This window comes from Ranitomeya variabilis, chromosome 5 (genome assembly GCF_051348905.1).
Source record: "Ranitomeya variabilis isolate aRanVar5 chromosome 5, aRanVar5.hap1, whole genome shotgun sequence".
NCBI classification, from domain to species: domain Eukaryota; kingdom Metazoa; phylum Chordata; class Amphibia; order Anura; family Dendrobatidae; genus Ranitomeya; species Ranitomeya variabilis.
The window spans coordinates 364,524,247-364,545,191 of NC_135236.1; the positions used below are offsets into that span (position 1 = coordinate 364,524,247).

Here is a 20,945-nt window from a genome sequence, read left to right on the forward strand (position 1 = left end):
CTTCTATACATATAACATTTTATTAAATTCTACCCCCCAAAATAGTTACTCATGACCAGTCTGGACTTTTTGTATGAACACTCACTCAGGTGTGTACACCATGGCATGAAAATACTTACACTTCATTAAAAGTTTCAACTGAAGTAGATGGGGTAAAGACATCGAGTAGTCCTATCACCTGAAAAACAAGTGACATATTCAGTCAAGAACATTGCAAATTTAAAAGACATCGATTTCAAATAGGAGAAACCCATTTATTTATTTTATCCTAAGTTTGTCATAGAAGGAAGGGGTCACGCAGTTCTGCTGCAAAATACATCTACCGAGATTGAAAGGCCCATAAAGGTGCACTGAAGATCGAGTTATGGCAGGTAAATAGAGAACCCAGAAATGTAGCAGCCAGGCAGCGATGGCTTGTTACATGATGAATAACCATCAGGCAGAGCTAAAGAGACAGCTCTTCTCAATCTATTTCTTAGAAAGGCAATACCTTCTATATTAATTATATATAATAGAAATGGTTCCAACGGTAAATCTGGAGGCCACATACCATATCTGACAGGTCACTGACTAATATGGGAACACTTAAATAGGGTTGTCTATCTGCAGGAGCAGCACCACTCTCCTGCGTCCCAGCTTTCTGGTATCCACAGCGAGTTGTGCCTCTCAGATTTACAATTAGGGCATCTGAATGGGTGCTTATCTGAACCATGCGCTCCCCGGGCTGCAAATTGTGCCTCTGCAGCAAAAATGGTGAATAGGGGCGTGGAAGCTGGCCGGATCCAAAGCTCTGACCGGCTTCAGAACTGCACTCGCAAGCTGTATAGCAAAAAGCTTGTAAGAGCATGCTCCTTGGACTAGGATACTGGTCGCCTCTGATAGATTCCAGAAGTGGCTAGTAGCCTAGGCAACAAGAAGAACAGCACTAAAAATCCCTCTTTTCACAGAGAGATTTTTTAAAGATTAGGTAAATTGCAAAGTTGCTTGTTTTTAAAAGCAATTTACAATTTTGCTAGTGATGAGCGCAACTGCTTGTTACTTGAGTTTGCCGAGGGTACCCGGGTATGCACAGAGTATGGCGGGTGCGCAAGTGAGATGTTGGCGTCCTGCTCCCGCACATTTCACAGCTGTTAGACAGAAACAAAGCATGTGTGGATTGCCCGTGTTTGTCATGCAATCTCCGCATGTTTTGTGGCTGTCTAACAGCTGTGAAACGTGAGGGAGCGGGGACGCCAACATCTCACTCGCCCACCCTCGATACTCTGTACATACCGGGGCACCCTCGGTAAACTCAAGTAACGAGCACTTATGCTCATCACTAAACTTTCCCTACTAGGGTTGGGTTCACAAGAACGCCTTTTTTAGGCCATCGGATCGCAATGCCCAAACTGACTAACAAGACACAGCCCCAGAGACACCAGGCAGCACATTCCGAAGACCAACCGCCAGACCAGGCATTGCAGACGGTGATAAACCCTGGTGTGAACCCAGCCTGACGAAGATGACTGCCACAGAGAAGACAACCCCATCGCCATTTTAAGACGTGTCCTGTTAGAAAGTAACTAATGAGACGTGACATACAGACGGTGGTTAGATGACTGACTGAGGATTTATATCCTGCAAAAGCCTTTTAGACATTCACCAATAGGGTTAATTCAATTAGAACATCTCCACGTAGGAGTACTTTTCAGAGACCGTCATAAATCACATTCTGATGGATTAGATCAGCAGTTATAATAAGATTGGAGCATAGAAATCAATGATAAAAATAAGCCTAAAAAGGAACCGAGGCTGATATTTCATAATATATTCTTTAGAACAGGAAAGTATTTGTTTCACCATTCCTCCATTTATCTGCGGCTAATACATGATATTACGGCCTCCTTATTGCTGCCTGGCTCTCCACGGTAAAATGACAGCAGAAATTAATGTACGTGTAAGTAGGGTGCACAATGTGGAGATGACAGTGACTCATGCCGACGATGCATTCATGGAACTACACGAAGACATCTGATGTCTAAAAACAAGGAACAGTGATATTATCGAGGCATGCCTGGACCAGAATGGATAAATATTTCCATATGTCTACAAAGAAAAAATAAAGTAATTGTATCAGATTTTGCAGTCTGACCATCTGTAACCTATGACAGAGTTTATTGTATGCGTCTTATAATTGCGCTAGCTTTTTATTACATTGCTCATTCTGACTTGACGTAAAACAACCTCGGTGGGTGAGTCGCCCAGTTATATACTGATGAGGCTTATAAACAGGGGGTAAGGAATCCCAGCAGTGGTTGTTTTACTATATGTGGAACTTTACTTTCTAAAATTACTAAATAATTCCACCAAGTAGCAATAATAATTTAAGTTCTTGACAAACATGGTGTCTACAGATTGTAAAGATACTTCTAAAAGCTAGTGTGTTAGCCTAAACTGACTGAGCTCAGCGATTAGCTGCAGTGGTCATGCACGCAGTCAACCTGACTTCACTGCTTCACCCAAAACAGAGACCAGATCATCTGCATAGAGCCGGCACTAATTGTAGGGCAATTACTATCTGGCTTCGTTATTTTTTATTACTAAGCGCGGCCCTGTGCTTAGTAACCCGATATTTACCCTGGTTACCATTGTAAAACATCACTGGTATCGTTGCTTTTGCTGTCAAACACAACGATACATGGCGATCTGACGAACAAATAAAGTTCTGAACTTTAATCAACGACCAGCGATATCACAGCAGGATCCAGATCGCTGCTGCGTGTCAAACACAACGATATCGCTATCCAGGACGCTGCAACGTCACGTCAGTATCGTTTAGTGTGACGGTACCTTAAGTGTCTATGTGATACTTTGGTGGTGGTATGTGTTTATTTCACCTTTTAAATTGGTTAAATAAAAGTTGTATTTTGATATTTTTTCCATTTGGGATTCCCCGCGGTGAATTGTGTAAGCCAATCAGCAGTCATTTAAAGTGTAACTGTCATTTTATCGTTCATAAATCACTAGTACACATGAAAATAAGCAACTTTGTAATAAATCTTATCAGAGAAATCTGCTTCTTTCTCGGCCAGGACTGCTCTTTCATTTTCACAATTCTCACATTCCTGGTAAAATCTGTATTCAGTGAAGACAGATTGTTACTTTAGCAGCTGCCACTGATAAGATTCTATGTAGAGGGGATGGGGGAGGAGAAGGATGGAGATAGAAACATTTTTTCCCACTTTCTCTCTCCTCCTTTCTGCACAGAATCTTATCAGTAGTAACCGCCATCTCCTATCTCAGTAACATAAGCCCATGTGCACACGTTCAGGATTTTTCGCGTTTTTTTCGCGTTTTTTCGCTATAAAAGCGTGATAAAAACACGAAAAAAACGCTAACATATGCCTCCCATTATTTTCAGGGTATTCCGCATTTTTTGTGCAAATGTTGCATTTTTTTCCGCGAAAAAAAATCGCATCGCGAAAAAAAAAGCAACATGTTCATAAAAAATGCGGAATTGCGGGGATTCCGCACAAATAGGAGTGCATTGATCTGCTTACTTCCCGCACCATGCGGGAAGTAAGCAGATTATGTGCGGTTGGTACCCAGGGTGGAGGAGAGAAGACTCTCCTCCACGGACTGGGCACCATATAATTGGTAAAAAAAAAAGAATTAAAATAAAAAATAGTGATATACTCACCCTCTGATGGCCCCCGAAGTGTTCCCGCCTCTCCGGTGCATGCTCTCTCTTCCGTTCCTATAGATGGTGTGGTTCAGGACCTGTGATGACGTCGCTGTCTTGTGATTGGTCGCGTGACCGCTCATGTGACTCACGCGACCAATCACAAGCCGCGACGTCATCGAAGGTCCTGAACCACACCGGCATCTATAGGAACGGACGCCGCTGAGGAGATTGGCTGCAGAGGGTGAGTATAACCATTTTTTAATTTTTTTTATTATTTTTAAACATTCTATCTTTTACTATAGATGCGGCATAAGCAGCATCTATAGTAAAAAGTTGGTCACACTTGTCAAACGCTATGTTTGACAAGTGTGACCAACTTGTCAGTCAGTTTTCCAAGCGATGCTACAGATCGCTTGGAAAACTTTAGCATTCTGCAAGCTAATTACGCTTGCAGAATGCTAAAAAAACCGCGAAAAAAAACGCAAAAAAAAATGCGGATTTCTTGCAGAAAATTTCCAGTTTTCTTCAGGAAATTTCTGCAAGAAATCCGGATGTGTGCACATACCCTAACAATCTGTCTTCACTGAATACAGATTTTACCTGTAAATTGAGAATTTTGAAAACAAAATATCAGTCCTGGAAAAGAAAGAAGCAGGTTTCTCTGATCAGATATATTACAAAGTATTATAGGTTTCTGAAATAAAAATTACAATGACGACTACTCTTTAAATGGAGCATTACTTTTTTATGTTTTTCTTTCTTCTTTGTAATGGACATCTCTCCTGAAAGGGGACATATTTGTGCAATGCTCACATGGCAGGTTACACCTTATGTAATACACTGCTGTGGCTGCACTTTCCTGTAACAAGATAAGCTGAGGAAATACTTTCCTGCAGCATTTACTAGAAATACGCTGATAATAAAGGAAACCTACAACTGTATATTAAGGCGTGATCCTTTTTAATGTCACTTTGTGTATAATGTGATATGACAAAGAGCCGAGGATTAAATTTCAGGTGAAATCTTTTGTACACTCACCAATGAGCTGATTGAATTAGAAAATGGCAGTAAAATAAATCATTGTGACCAAACAGTCAGTACCGAGATCACCACAGGGCTCAAGCACTCGCATTACGTCCCCGCACTGCCTAAGGGTACTGTCACACAGTACCATTTTGATCGCTACGACGGTACGATTCGTGACGTTCTAGCGATATCGTTACGATATCGCAGTGTCTGACACGCAGCAGCGATCAGGGATCCTGCTGAGAATCGTACGTCGTAGCAGATCGTGTGGAACTTTCTTTCGTCGCTTGATCTCCCGCTGACATCGCTGGATCGTTGTGTGTGACAGCGATCCAGCGATGTGTTCGCTTGTAACCAGGGTAAACATCGGGTAACTAAGCGCAGGGCCGCGCTTAGTAACCCGATGTTTACCGTGGTTACCAGCGTAAACGTAAAAAAACAAACAGTACATACTTACATTCCGGTGTCTGTCCTCCTGCGTCTCAGCTTCTCTGCACTGTGTGAGCGTCTGCCAGCCGGAAAGCGAGCACAGCGGTGACGTCTGACGTCACCGCTGTGCTTGCCGGCTATGGCGCTTACACAGTGGAGAGAAGCAGAACGCCGGGGACAGACACCGGAATGTAAGTATGTACTGTTTGTTTTTTTAACGTTTACGCTGGTAACCAGGGTAAACATCGGGTTACTAAGCGCGGCCCTGCGCTTAGTTACCCGATGTTTACCCTGGTTACCGGGGACTTCGGCATCGCTCCAGCGCCGTGATTGCAACGTGTGACCGCAGTCTACGACGCTGGAGCGATAATCATACGATCGCTGCGACGTCACGGATCGTGCCGTCGTAGCGATCAAAATGGTACTGTGTGACAGTACCCTTAGACACATGGTGGCCCCCGTAATAGTGGTCTACAGCCTCTGTGCACTCACCAGAAAATCATTGTTTATTACACCAGTCATGGTAAAACACACTTCATTTGTAGATTTAGCCATTTCATGACTAGGTCATTTTATTTTAAGTTTAACTGATAATTTAAGTAACTTCATACCTTGATAGACCAGACTTTTATGGTTGCGCTAATGCAAAATATGAAAAATGTGTTTATTCTTTCTAAGCTTCTTTATTTTTGAACTGCGGAAAGGAGGGAGATTTAAACTTTTGCTTATTTTACACAGTTTAAAACTTTTTTTTAAATTACTCTCACTTTAGATTTCAGTTCTCTCAGCGTACCTGAACCTGTCAATTGATCACTTATACTATGGGCTAAGCTCTGGCTGCCATGTTAACCCACTTTTGCCCAGCGATGGTTCTCAGCTGCCAGAAGGTGCCATGGGGCCATATATAGTACAGTGGCCGCTTAGCTCCTAGACACTGAATCTTTTATGTGTCCTTCAGGCCTCATTAACACTTCTGTGAGTCATGTATGGGTTTTCTATTTTTCACAGACAAAACACATCCATTATAGTCTGCGGGGTTATTTAGTGAACCTAGCGGTCAGAAAGAAACCAAAAACATCACTGCTTACTGAGCTGTTTAGCGGGTCACTGTTCTTTTGATCCACATTTAAGACGTATTGTGAGTTTGTGAGTCTACCATCATCTAAAGGGGGTTTGAGGAGAACCACGAGCTTGATGCAGAAACAACCTTGTTCACATGTATGATGGAGTTGCAGAAATGTTGGCCATAAATCTGTCATGTGTGAATATATCCTAATAGTTTTATACAGTAGAACAACTACACAGTGGCTAATCCTGCATTGACACTTTCCTAGTAGGAAATCATTGCTTACATTTTCATGTTTCATGTGTTTCAGCAAACGCAGCTCCCTGTAGGTCCGCCGTGCATGGACAAGGGACTGAAAAGGTCGGGAAAGCTTTTTTACGGCCACCTTCTGTCTCGTCTTTGTGTCATAGGCCGAACTGGAAAAGAAAAGAAAAGAAAAAATTGAGACCAATGCATACCCGAGCATGTAACCAATTTTGTGTATAGTGCGGTCTCGCTTCTCCCGTGCAGCCCACTCTAATTCACACACTACTAAAAGTGAAACAACTATGCCAAAGAACTCAGATATTGTGTTTGGTTCTCCTAGCCATCATTATTTTCATGGCTGGGAATGAATCCAGGCACAAAGGAAACGTTTCCAAAACCTTTCCTTTCTCCTAGCTGTCGGGATGCATTGAAAGCTTTGATGAGTAATGTCAGGAGGGAACATGGTTCTGGAAACACAATTGTAAATGCAGCCTAACCAGATTATTAGAAGCACAAAGTGTAAAGCCAACAGCTAATAAAAGCGCAGCTTACAGAAATGTGCGAATATAATCAATTACTCTACATACGTGCAAAGAGATTTCTGAGAACTAGAAATGTCAAAGTAGACAAAACAGATTCTCCTGCCATTGCGATTAAAGGACCGTTTACATAGATTGGCTGGTGGCAGAATACAGCCGATGATCAGTAAACCTTTACTAACCATTGGTCATTCAATAGCCTGTTTACATAAGCAGACCAAAGTAAGCGATGAGCACTGAGCCATCTGTTACATATAATGCACATAGGATGCCACAGTTCTGCAAAAAAGATCATTTCACCCGATGAACGAGCGTTTTGGCTGCTCATCAGGTGATCGGAAACCTGTCTACACTGCAGAGTAATCATTAAACAGGCTGTGACGATACAGCATTTCTTCTTAATTATGCCAGACGTAAATTCAATAGGCCCAGAATTATAAACTGTTGTCTGAAGTATTGACTCTTCTTGTATGTTAAACTGATATTTTTAAATGGATGAATTGCTAATGTTTTGCATCTTATATCAGCTCCTACAACTTATTGTCGGCTATATTTGCAAGACAGTAATACAGGGTCATTGAACAATTATGTTTGCTGATATGTTGATTAAATATTGTCCAGGCCATCCAGTTTGTTGACTTGGAAAAACAGAGGAGGAAAAACTATGCAAATAGATTACATAATCGAACAATGCCAGTTAACCTCATCCACATCTTTCTATTGACCTCTGGATGCTGGTTGCAGGCCAGCTGTGAGCTATATAAGGAGACTTTTTCCAAGAGACTCTACAGGATGTCAGCTTAGGGGACCATGGCCCCAGCTGGAAGAGCACTTGACGGCTTCATTGACCATCACTGAAACCCCAAAGACATTGTAAAGATTCCAAGTTGGGACAATTAGGTCACCTGGCCACATACCTCACTGCTCTTGGATAGCTTCCCAAGCTTGTTGTTACCTTCTCTCTGTGGGGGTCCACCAAAAGCGATAAGTCACTTTTGGAGGTAGTCGGACCTGGAAGCAACTCTAATCCTGGTCAGTGGAAGGGTGAGACTCTAATTTGCATATTTTGGGTATTTTCTATAAGCTATTGCGTGTTGGTGGTTCAAAAAATTATTGCCACACTGTTTTACCCTCACCCTGTGTTGTCTGAGCAGTGTTCTGTCCACGGGAAGAGAGAGCAGGCGTTCAGTGATATAAGCACTGGTTCATGCAGTCTTTCTAAAGACAGCCAGGAAAATCAGAGAAAAAAAAAATGACCCAATAAAATATAACTTTTATTGATAATTTAAAAGGTCTCAACAAATTCTCACAAAACTCAATACAAAAAGCATAACAGGAAATGAGATTATGAACTTATTAAACAGGTAGCGAAAGTCCAATACCGGATATGTACCCTTTTTTAATGAAATGAAAAAGGTCTTTATTCACCAACTGCCTTCACTAGACATATTTATAGGTAAACATCAAATGTGGATGCAAAAACGGGCCTGTAATCATCCTAATGAGACCTGTTGCCTCTTGCTGCCTGACTGCGGAGGTTGGCACCCTACCAACAGTATGGGACCCTGCTGAAGATTGGCAGCCCTAAATACCCTGATAAAGCCCTAAATCAAGATATAATGATGGAAGTAATAGACCACAAATATGAGGACTGATCCACTTTGTGCTAGGGAGATGATGGTACCCTATTCTGCACACAGTGGTCAGTTACCCATGGGTAGAGGATACAACAAAAGATATATGGTAAGGACTGCCGATACAAAAAAATGGGCAATAACACTATATGAGAAAAAGATATTCAAATCCACCACAATGGGTGATCAGAGTACCCAGATATATATATCACACAGTGATTACTAAACCAGGCACTTTTAAGACCATCATATAGAGAAGGGATAAAAATACAAATATACTGGTTGTAGTCAAATAAGGTAAATTATAAGACAATGTATATCCAGCTAGACCTATGGAAAGCAATAATGGAAGTTTAGGCTATCATAATAAGAGAAAGATAAACTATCATGATAATTGTTTATCTCATTTTATATCCAGCTGGGATCATAGACATCCATAGTAAATGTGTGTTTTGTTCGCACCACTGGAGTGTTGTCAGTAATCGATGTTCCCTGCCCTAGTATTCTACTCACTAGAAAACCATCTTCACCTGTTATCGGCGCCACTCCGGTTGTCTTCTGCAGTTTGTGACCTGCAGGATCACTCCAGTGTATGCTGGGCAAGCTGGAAGTCACTACCTAATATAAGTCGATGAGAGCCAGAATGAGGGCAGAACGAGGCTCTTAGACTTACAGCGAGAGCTTGTGATTGTTAACTAGCTTCCAGTGAGTCAGAAGATGGTGCAGGACCGGAGTGGTGGCAGGAACAGCTGAAGACAGCGGCTAGTAAGCATAATTCTAGGGGTCAGGGAACTTACATTAGTGGCACCACTCCAGCTCTAAAATAAAAAACCAAACAACAAAGCTGGAGTGGTGCACTAAAACCAGGGCTGTGGAGTCAGTAAGCCAAACCTCCGACTCCTCAATTTCCACGACACCCTCTCCATGACTCAGACTCCACAGCCCTGATTAAAACTATCATTGGCTTTGAGGGAACAAGTACGGAGCACTCTAGGGAAAAACTAATTGAATTCTCGTTTCAAAAATACTACACAGGATCCCCCAATCAGCAGTAGTATCAGCCTTGCGGGGCCTTAAAAAACGAGGTCAGACTAACCTGCTCCTACATATTTAGCAGATTTAGTCATTTCTCTGTCCTGGTACACAAGGGCAGATTCATGAAAATTGCTCATCGAGTGCCCCACAGACCAGTGATAAATGTACTGCATAGGAAACCTCTATGTCTCTTATTGTACGGATGCCGGGTTTTTGCAGCGATTTTTTTTCTAGCCATGAAGCATATTTCTTCCTATATCAGATGCACGAAGATCTATGCCTAGAGAAGCCATGCTCCTCTAATCAGTTCATTTATAATTTAGCAGGGTGTCTCAGCCTCTAGTAACATCAGTGTGCTAAGTGTGAAAGCTAACCACAGGATACAGATGTGGCTTTGCCATAGGAGACAACATTTCTAAGAACCTGCCCACCACTAGAAACCTGCTGCCCTGACACGAGCACTCGGTGACTAGTAATGTACTAATGTGTATCCTTGCTATATTAATATTCTAAAAATGCAGGGAGGAGTGTATCCATACAACTGGAACGACTGGTTCCAAGACCTGAAATACTTTTATTGGATTAAGCTATTAACCCAATCGCACAGCTCAGCGGGTTTCTATAGGACAAGAAGCTTAAAAATAAAGGCAGAGATGATAAATGGTGTAGAGGTGTTATTCCAAGACATGGCGAGGACACGTCACTATATACAAGTATGGATGGGACGGCGTGTAGGCAAGGGAGCAGTGGGCACCGGAGATGGCAGCAGCACTGCGTGCCAAGGCTTTCACAAGTCTTACAGTTTTTCACTTTTAGTCATGGAGACAAGAGTTGAGCAAAAAGGCATGCAGGGTCCACTGCTGCGGCTACGTTCATAGAGCCCGGTGAACATCCTTCAACCGGTCACATCCCTGGCACTTCTTCTGATTAGTAGGCCCGTCGTCATCGGTGTGACGCACTCCTGATTAGTAATCCTGGCAAAACATCATAACAGGCACAGGGAATGCCAGCATATAGAAGGCAGTTCTCAGGGTTTAGTTGGGCAGCCATGGACTACAAACGTGGCTACTAGACTAGGATTGTGCAGATCTTTCTTTGCTCAACTCTAAAATAGACCTTCTTGAGTTTCCTTGAGAACCTCTGATGAAATAACAGTTGCCCCCTAGTCTGCTCTTTTATGGCGTAAAACATAAAATAATGCACCCAATAATATCACGCTCACAATGCCTTCACATGACCGATTCCTGCCGATTCCGTCTCAACCAGGGCAAAATAGCCTTTGATGGCAGCACTTTGCAGGAGGAGAAAGGCTGTTATGGTTAGAAATCCCCATAGACCAAGGAGTTTTCATGGACTTTTACTTGAACCATTCTATGATTTAGGTATTTAATGTAAACCTTAAAGAATAACCATTGTTTTACATTTCAGAAATCAGTAACATAGATGAATATAGATTTCTCTCTAAAGGGAACCTGGCAGGAGATACCTGCTGCCCGAGCCAACATGCGTCAGGCACTGGCTGTAGGACGTCCGCCATGAATGTTTGATTCTAGAAAGCTCTAGTGTTTCAGTGAAAGCACATTTTATAAGCTGGCTGATGACCGAACCGCAAAGGGTGACTAGTCCAACAGGCTGCTCCACGCCGCTCCTCTGGAATGACTGGTCTCCCCTGAATGTGTGTATTGTGAGAGACCTATCAGCCAATGGCAGCAGATGGGGAGAAGCTACCAGGAGATGGTCTCCAAGTCTACAGTCCCAAGACTAGTGAATCCACACTGCAGGAAGTGGGCAGTCATGTGACAGGAAGTATGTGATTTGCATACTCACAGCCACATTCCAACTAGACATGTGTAGCTTCGCTCAATACACTTGCATTGAGCAAGGCTGCAAACGTCTCTATGGCATGTTGCCGCATGTATGCAAATCACATACTTGTGTTCACATGGCCGCCGCCGGCACCGGAGAGACATTACAGCGCGTACACTAAGGCTAGTCAATTCTTAACCCCCAATTTACATATTAAGGCCACCTTGGATTTCTCTAGAAAAAGAACATTGGATCGCAGATGTCAAGGCATCATTTTATGCAACATCCAATAACCTACATGCCCAAGATTCCCTTTAATATACCATAAGTGCAAAAAATAGGGAAATCTCTTAAAGGTGCCCCATGTGTTGTGACTGCCATGGAGGGTCCGTCTTGGTAACTTAGCTGTACAGAACAGTAATATGGTGGTGTCTGTAATGCATTTTTCTAGCATGACAGCTAAATATTTTACAGTAATCTGTTGGGGTTGTTTCTGCGGCCCTACTAAGTGACAGACCCTGTGAAAGCAATTAAGCCTAAGGGCACATTGGATTATATGTTGGGGTGTTTTCCCCATTTAGCCTGTGGTATTTCCACTAGCACAGCTTCCCTATAGAGAATGGAACTGCTCTTTAAGTATGCATACACCTCTTAGCACATGGCTACTTTCCAGCCAGACGACAGCAGATATGTTTTATTTGCCTCAGTTCAGTCTCAACTAAACTTGGGACTTATTTTTATAGCAAAATGGAGGACATATAGGGCAAATGTGACATTTTTTTCTCCCATGCACTGGAGATATTATTGCCTCAGCTAATCAGGGTTCTCAGCAATAGCATTACATTTTCTAATGCCTTCCTGATACTACACAACAGTCTAGTTCCTTGTCATAGAGCCCTGACACATCCATTAGTAAATATGCAGATAAAGCAGCAAGTATTCCATTTGTTTTCTTACTATCTCCAAAACATCCTAGAATGCAGAAAATCCTGGAGAGGACCAGGGATGAGAAGATGACAAAATTCTGCGACCCATCTGTGTAGCTCCAGCCTAAATGTCACCTCTGTGACTCTGGCGTACCCCCACCTTGGATGGAGGCAATGCATTCAATGTAAGGCTATGTTCACACGTTGCGGTTTTTGCTGCGGATCCGCAGCAGTTTTCCATGCGGTGTACAGTACAATGTTAACCTATGGAAAACAAAAACCGCAGTGCACATGCTGCGGAAAAATACGCGCGGAAACGCAGCGGTTTAATTTCCGCAGCATGTAAATTCTTTGTGCGGAATCCGCAGCGGTTTTACACCTGCCCCATTATAGAAACCCGCAGGTGTCTAAAACCGCAGTGGAAACCGCACAAAAAACAGCGATAAAATCCGCAGTACTTTTGGCACTGCGGATTTATCAAATCCGCTGCGGAAAATTCAGCAGCGGAATCCGCAAAGTGTGAACATAGCCTAAAAGGAAGGACCTTCAACAAAGCATGTATAAATCAGCAGGCAAATATAACAGATCTTATCAGAGAATGCGGCTTCCTTCCCTAATTATCACACTCTGCTTCCCCTACCCCCCTCTCTAAACTCATCCAGTCAGAAATAACTGAGTGGACTGCCAACACAGTGAGGTGTCAGGTTACACCTCCTATTATACACTGTGTTCCAAATTATTATGCACAAAGAGTTTAGGAGTGATAAGGTTAGAATTTTTTTGTTTGTCATTAAGGCTGTGTTCACACGTTGCAGATTATTCGCATTTTTTTCGCGTTTTTTCCCTATAAAAACGCTATAAAACCGCAAATAATCTGCTTATATTATGCATCCTATCATTTTTAATGAATTCTGCACTTTTTGTACACATGATGCGTTTTTTTCCGCGGTAAAAACGCATCGCGGTAAAAAACGCAGCATGTTCATTAATTTTGCGGTTTTTTTGCGGATTTCCCACTTAAAATGCATTGGGAAGTGTCCGGAAAAAACCGCGGCAAAAACGCGTCAAAACCGCGGCAAAATCGCGGCAAAAACGCACGCGGTTTTCTTGCGGATTTCTTGCAGAAAATGTCCGGAATTCTCCAGAATTTTCTGCAAGAAATCCTGAACGTGTGCACATAGCCTCAAACTCATTGATGGTGATGTGTGTCAGGGCTCTTTATATCACTGAAAGCAATTGCAGATACCTGTGCACATTAGTTTGGCAGGTGTGTCCAAATAAAGGCAAGACTACTTAAGAAGGCTGTTCCACATTATTAAGCAGCCTACATTTTTTGCCAGAATGGGAAAGAAAAAGGATGTGTCGGCTGCTGAGAAGCAACAAATTGTGGAGTATTTAGGTCAAGGCATGACTACAATCAACATTGCCAAGACACTTCATTGTGATCATCGCACAATCAAGAAGTATGTAGCTGATTCCCAGCACACACGTGTGCGTGCTGATAAGGAAAAATTGAGGACTCTTTCCAACAGGCAATTGCGTAAGGTTAAAAGAGCAGCTGCAAAAATGCCTTATCATAGCAGCAGACAAGTTTTTGAAGCTGCTGGTGCCTCCAACGTCCCCAGAACAAAAAGATGCAGGGTCCTTCAGAGGTTTGCAGCTGTGCGTAAGCCATCCTGTCGACCACCTCTATCCACTGCAACAAGCAGAAACGGCTCCAGTGGGCCAAACGATACATGAAGACTGACTTCCAAACTGTTGTGTTCACCGATGAGTGCCGTGCAACGCTCGATGGTCCAGATGGATGGAGTGCAGGATGGACACCCCATGAAAACACGGCTAAGGCGCCAACAAGGAGGAGGTGGAGTAATGTTTTGGGCTGGAATCATGGGGAGATTGTCGGCCCCTTTATGATCCCTGAAGGGGTAAAGATTAACTCCATAATCTATGTGGAGTTTCTAAAAACACTTCCTGCCATGGTTCAAGAGGAAGAACCCTGCTTTCCGCAGCAAGATCATTTTCATGCATGATAATGCACCGTCTCATGCTGCAAAAAACACATCTGCATCTCTGGCTGCTATGGGCATAAAAGAGGACAAACTGATGGTGTAGCCACCATCTTCCCCTGACCTCAACCCCATTGAGAACCTCTGGAGCATCATCAAAAGGAGTGTCTGATGGCGGGAGGCAGTTCACATCTAAGCAACAGCTCTGGAAGGGTATTCTGTCCACATGAAAACAAGTGAAGCAGAAACCATCCAAAAACTGACAAATTCAATGGACGAGAGAGTTCAGAAGCTTCTTTCGAACAAGGGGTCCTATGTGCAAATGTAACATCACCTAGAATAAAGTTTTCACTTGAAAACTGTTTGATTTCATTTTGCAATAAGCTGATAATGCTTATAACTTCACAATTGACCATTTTTTTGTTCAAAATACAAAAAAAAGGTTGAAAACTCTGCTGTGCATAATAATTTGGAACATGCATTTTGAGTGTTTATTTTTTTTAAAAAGATACTGTTTTCATAGGCAGTTTGTTCCAAAACATTGCAATTATACTAGAATAGAAGATGACTGGAAAATAGTAATGACTGTAATTCAGATAGGTAATTTAGAGAAAATATGAGGAAATATTATTTGCATAATAATTTGGAACACAGTGTACGTCATAGGGAAGAGGAGAGAGAAAACAGGTAGAAAATACACAAAGATCGTGCTGCGCCTTCTAATAAGTCTCTTACCTCGCCCCAGTGCTGGATTCACATCTACACTGCTTAATGTCTTCCATTCTGCTGCTCATCTGAGTGATAAGGAATGAAGAGCAGGAATCCATCTCTGTGTGCTGTGCTGTACATGGGAGAGATCATAGCAGCTAGTCTCTTCCCACCAGCTCAGAGTCAATTGCAAAGCAAAGAGTTATATAAAAAAACCATGTTATTCCCTATCTATAAGTTAGGGGATAACTTGCTGATCACTGTGTATTTAACCGCTGTGACCCCCAGCAATCCCAAGGTCGGAGATTTACATTCTCAGCATCTGCTCCATTCATTGTCAAAGGGTCTGCCAGAGAAAACAGAAACCGCACTCGACTTTCTCCGACAGACCCATCAACAATGCAGAGGGGTATCCTTTCATTTTGGGAATAGCTCTTTAAGAAATTGAGCCTGTAAAAGCAAAAACTGGTAAATAAAATGCATGGTACAAGTCATATAATGGCCATATATAGTGCTATTCCTCATTTACACACGAACAAAACCGAACCTGAAAAAGTTACCCTTTAATGTGGCTTATTGTGGCTCCACCATGGGATAAGCATACTCTGTCTATAGCCCTGAGTCTAGAACACAACCCGTGCACACGAGCTGGTGGCGGCTGTAGGCCCAGAGTCACACTACGGACCAATGACGTATACTAGAGTACTTAGTGCAGTGTTTCTCAACTCCAGTCCTAAAGAGCCACCAACAGGTCATGTTTTTAGCATTTCCTTAATATTGCACAGGTGACAATTTCATCACCTGCTCAAGCATTAATTCCATCACCTATGCAGTAGTAAGGAAATCCTGAAAACATGATCTGTTGGTGGCTCTTGAGGAATGGAGTTGAGAAACACTGACTTAGTGGTTACATTGCACCAGTTCCCGTTGAAGTTTCCATGAACGGATTCGCATTCAAGCTGAAAGCCATGCTTGTCCGGCCTCTCCACTTCTCCTGACATGAAGTGGCAGTAATTGGGAGGTGCCCGCTTGCTAAGCAAACATTGGGCTAGGGCTACCTTGCTTCCAGGTCATCACACATGTGATATGTCTGAAACTTGCTGTCCTGCAACCATTCTTAGAACTGAGAAAAAAACAAAGCCACAACCCAACTGCAGACCAGCCCGAAGAGTCGCCGTCACAAAAAGCGACACTGTAGTCTGGATTGGCAAAGTAACCGGCGTCTTGCAAACAGCTTTGGATTTTTTGTGACTGTTGTGTTATGCCGCGTGCCACAAAGCGCCCACACTGACGATCATCACAGTGGGGACATTAGCACCGCTCACCTTACTGCCCCAGTCTTGTACTTCTCCATGCTAAAGTTGGCACTAATCTACGGCAATGCATGAAAGAGCGCTCATTGTGATGAGGACCACGGCAGGGGCTACACTAAGTGACCACTGGCGCAGTTATCAGGGGTGCACCCCTCATTATCTATAGACAGTGTATACAGACATGGGAGGAATGTACACACTATGTATATACACTATATAGGGCAGCAGCACATACGCACTGGGTACATACACTACATAGGGCAGCAGCACATACACACTGTGTATATACACTATATAGAGCAGCAGCACATACGCACTAGGTACATACACTACATAGGGCAGCAGCACGTACACACTGTGTACATACACCATATAGGGCAGCAGCACATACACACTGTGTATATACACTATATAGAGCAGCAGCAGCACATACACACTGTGTATATACACTATATAGAGCAGTAACACATACACACTGTATATACTACATAGGGCAGCAGCAAATACACACTGTGTACATACACTACATAGGGCAGCAGCATATACACACTGTGTACATACACTACATAGGGCAGCAGCACATACACACTGTGTATATACACTACATAGGGCAGCAGCACATATACACTGTGTATATACACTACATAGGGCAGCAGCACATACACAGTGTACGTACACCAAAAGTTTGGACACATCTTCTCATTTAAAGATTTTTCTGTATTTTCATGACTATGAAAATTGTACATTCACACTGAAGGCATCAAAACTTTGAATTAACACATGTGGAATTATATACTTAACAAAAAAGTGTGAAACAACTGAAATTATGTCTTATATTCTAGGTTCTTCAAAGTAGCCACCTTTTGCTTTGATGACTGCTTTGCACACTCTTGGCATTCTCTTGGTGAGCTTCAAGAGGTAGTCACCGGGAATGGTTTTCATGTCACAGGTGTGCCCTGTCAGGTTTAATAAGTGGGATTTCTTGCCTTATAAATGGCGTTGGGACCATCAGTTGTGTTGTGCAGAAGTCTGGTGGGTACACAGCTGATAGTCCTACTGAATAGACTGTTAGAATTTGCATTATGGCAAGAAAAAAGTAGCTAAGTAAAGAAAAACGAGTGGCCATCATTACTTTAAGAAATGAAGGTCAGTCAGTCCGAAAAATTGGGAAAAGTTTGAAAGTGTCCCCAAGTGCAGTGGCAAAAACCATCAAGCACTACAAAGAAACTGGCTCACAAGAGGACCGCCCCAGGAAAGGAAGACCAAGAATCACCTCTGCTTCTGAGGATAAGTTTATCTGAGTCACCAGCCTCAGAAATCACAGGTTAACAGCAGCTCAGATTAGAGACCAGGTCAATGCCACACAGAGTTCTAGTAGCAGACACATCTCTACAACAACTGCTAAGAGGAGACTTTGTGCAGCAGGCCTTCATGGTAAAATAGCTGCTAGGAAACCACTGCTAAGGACAGGCAACAAGCAGAAGAGACTTGTTTGGGCTAAAGAACACAAGGAATGGACATTAGACCAGTGGAAATCTGTGCTTTGGTCTGATGAGTCCAAATTTGAGATCTTTGGTTCCAACCAGCGTGTCTTTGTGCGACGCAGAAAAGGTGAACGGATGGACTCTACATGCCTGGTTCCCACCGTGAAGCATGGAGGAGGAGGTGTGATGGCGTGGGGGTGCTTTGCTGGTGACACTGTTGGGGATTTATTCAAAATTGAAGGCATAATGAACTAGCATGGCTACCACAGCATCTTGCAGCGGCATGCTATTCCATCCGGTTTGCGTTTAGTTGCACCATCATTTATATTTCAACAGGACAATGACCCCAAACACACCTCCAGGCTGTGTAAGGGCTATTTGACCAAGAAGGAGAGTGATGGGGTGCTACACCAGATGACCTGGCCTCCACAGTCACCAGACCTGAACCCAATTGAGATGATTTGGGGTGAGCTGGACCGCAGAGTCAAGGCAAAAGGGCCAACAAGTACTAAGCATCTCTGGGAACTCCTTCAAGATTGTTGGAAGACCCTTCCCGGTGACTACCTCTTGAAGGTCATCAAGAGAATGCCAAGAGTGTGCAAAGCAGTCATCAAAGCAAAAGGTTGCTACTTTGAAGTACCTAGAATATAAGACATAATTTCAGTTGTTTCACACTTTTTTGTTAAGTATATAATTCCACATGTGTTAATTCATAGTTTTGATGCCTTCAGTGTGAATGTACAATTTTCATAGTCATGAAAATACAGAAAAATCTTTAAATGAGAAGGTGTGTCCAAACTTTTGGTCTGTACTGTAGGGCAGCAGCACAAACACACTGTATATATACACTACATAGGGCAGCAGCACATACGTACTGTGTACATACACTATATAGGGCAGCAGCACATACGCACTGTGTACACACACTATATAGGGCAGCAGCACATACACACTGTGTACATACACTACATAGGGCAGCAGCACATACGCACTGGGTACATACACTACATAGGGCAGCAGCACATACGCACTAGGTACATACACTACATAGGGCAGCAGCACATACGCACTAGGTACATACACTACATAGGGCAGCAGCACATACACACTAGGTACATACATTACATAGGGCAGCAGCACATACACATTATGTACATACACTATAAAAGGCAGCAGCACATACACACAATGTACATACACTACATAGGGCAGCAGCACACACACTAGGCACATACACTACATAGAGCAGCAACACATACACACTAGGTACATACATTACAAAGAGCAGCAGCACATACACACTAGAGACATACACTACATAGAGCAGCAGCACATACACATTGGGTACATACAATACATAGGGCAGCAGCACATACACCAGCACACTATAGGGCAGCAGAACACACACACTGTGTACATACACTACATAGGGAAGCAGCACATACGTACTAGCTGCTAATACTATATAGGGCAGCAGCACATATGCACTAGCTACATACACTATATAGGGAAGCAGCACATACGCACTAGCTACATACACTATACAGGGAAGCAGCACATACACTCTAGGTACATACACTATATAGGGCAGCAGCACATACACACTGTGTACATACACTATATAGGGCAGCAGCACATACGCACTGGGTACATACACTACATAGGACAGCAGCACATACACACTAGCTACATACACTATATAGGGCAGCAGCACATACACATTAGGTACATACACTATATAGGGCAGCAGCACATACACTCTAGGTACATACACTATATAGGGCAGCAGCACATACACACTAGGTACATACACTATATAGGGCAGCAGCACATACACACTGTGTACATACACTATATAGGGCAGCAGCACATACACACTAGGTACATACACTATATAGGGCAGCAGCACATACACTCTAGGTACATACACTATATAGGGCAGCAGCACATACACACAAGGCACATACACTATATAGGGCAGCAGCACATACACACTAGGTACATAAACTATATAGGGCAGCATCACATACGCACTGGGTACATACACTATATAGGGCAGCAGCACATACACACTAGCTACATACACTTTATAGGGCAGCAGCACATACACACTGGGTACATACACTATATAGGGCAGCAGCACATACGCACTAGCTACATACACTACATAGGGCAGCAGCACATACACACTAGCTACATGCACTATATAGGGAAGCAGCACATACACACTGTGTACATACACTATATAGGGCAGCAGCACATACACACTAGCTACATACACTTTATAGGGCAGCAGCACATACACACTAGGTACATACACTATATAGGGCAGCAGCACATACACAATATAGGGCACATACAGCCTATACACCAGCACTCTATAGGGCACCTGGCACCTATAGGCACAGCACCACCATATACTGCGGTGTTCCCAGCCTCAGACACCGGGGCCCGGGAAGGAGGGAAGCACTTGTTCCTAGCCCATTCACCTACCAGACCGAGCCGTAGGCCCCGGAGCCTACAGGGGTGAGATGCTGATACCGCTCCGGTACCTCCCATACCGTCTTGTTTAGCTCTTGCCGGTAAAATCCGCCGCGGCTGCTCATTTTGTGGAACCGGCAGACACAGCTCTGGCTGCCCGGGAGGAAGGAGGCGGGAGGAGGCGGAAGGAGGAGCGGTCTGGGCGGGTGGGGGAGGAGAGAGGACTTCGAGAGGCACCATACTGGGAAAGCACCTCCATGCCGTGTGTACCACCAGCTGTCCAGGAACTCGGTGCCGCCACCATCACTGCCACCACAGACCGTAGGCTCAGGGCATGTTCAGCAGCAGCTGCCTCCTAATACACATTGTACAGAGATGGAAGGGGGATCCATGTGGACAAATGGTGGGCTGATGATGGCAGGTGCCACACATGGAAGTTGTACTCAACTTAATGCTTGTGATATTTTATTGTAGTACCCAAAAACGTTTCGGTCCGTGATCTGGACCTTCATCAGTTACGTACTTTGAATGAAAAATAGGGTTAAAGAGACAAAGTATGTCTCAAGGCACACATATGGTCAG

At 43.3% G+C, this 20,945-nt stretch overlaps 1 protein-coding gene across 1 annotated transcript in view; it reads right to left on the reverse strand.

The window, feature by feature from the left end:
* MAPK11 (mitogen-activated protein kinase 11) overlaps window positions 1–20,686 on the reverse strand; it is a 59,549-nt gene extending 38,863 nt beyond the window's left edge. The window contains exons 1-3 of the mRNA XM_077264918.1: window positions 20,376–20,686; window positions 6,472–6,601; window positions 120–178 (exon numbers count right to left, since the gene is read on the reverse strand). Coding sequence (XP_077121033.1) covers window positions 120–178; window positions 6,472–6,601; window positions 20,376–20,488 — 302 coding nt within the window. The 5' untranslated portion in view covers window positions 20,489–20,686. The remainder of the gene's footprint in view (window positions 1–119; window positions 179–6,471; window positions 6,602–20,375) is intronic.
* Window positions 20,687–20,945: the final 259 nt, after the last annotated feature.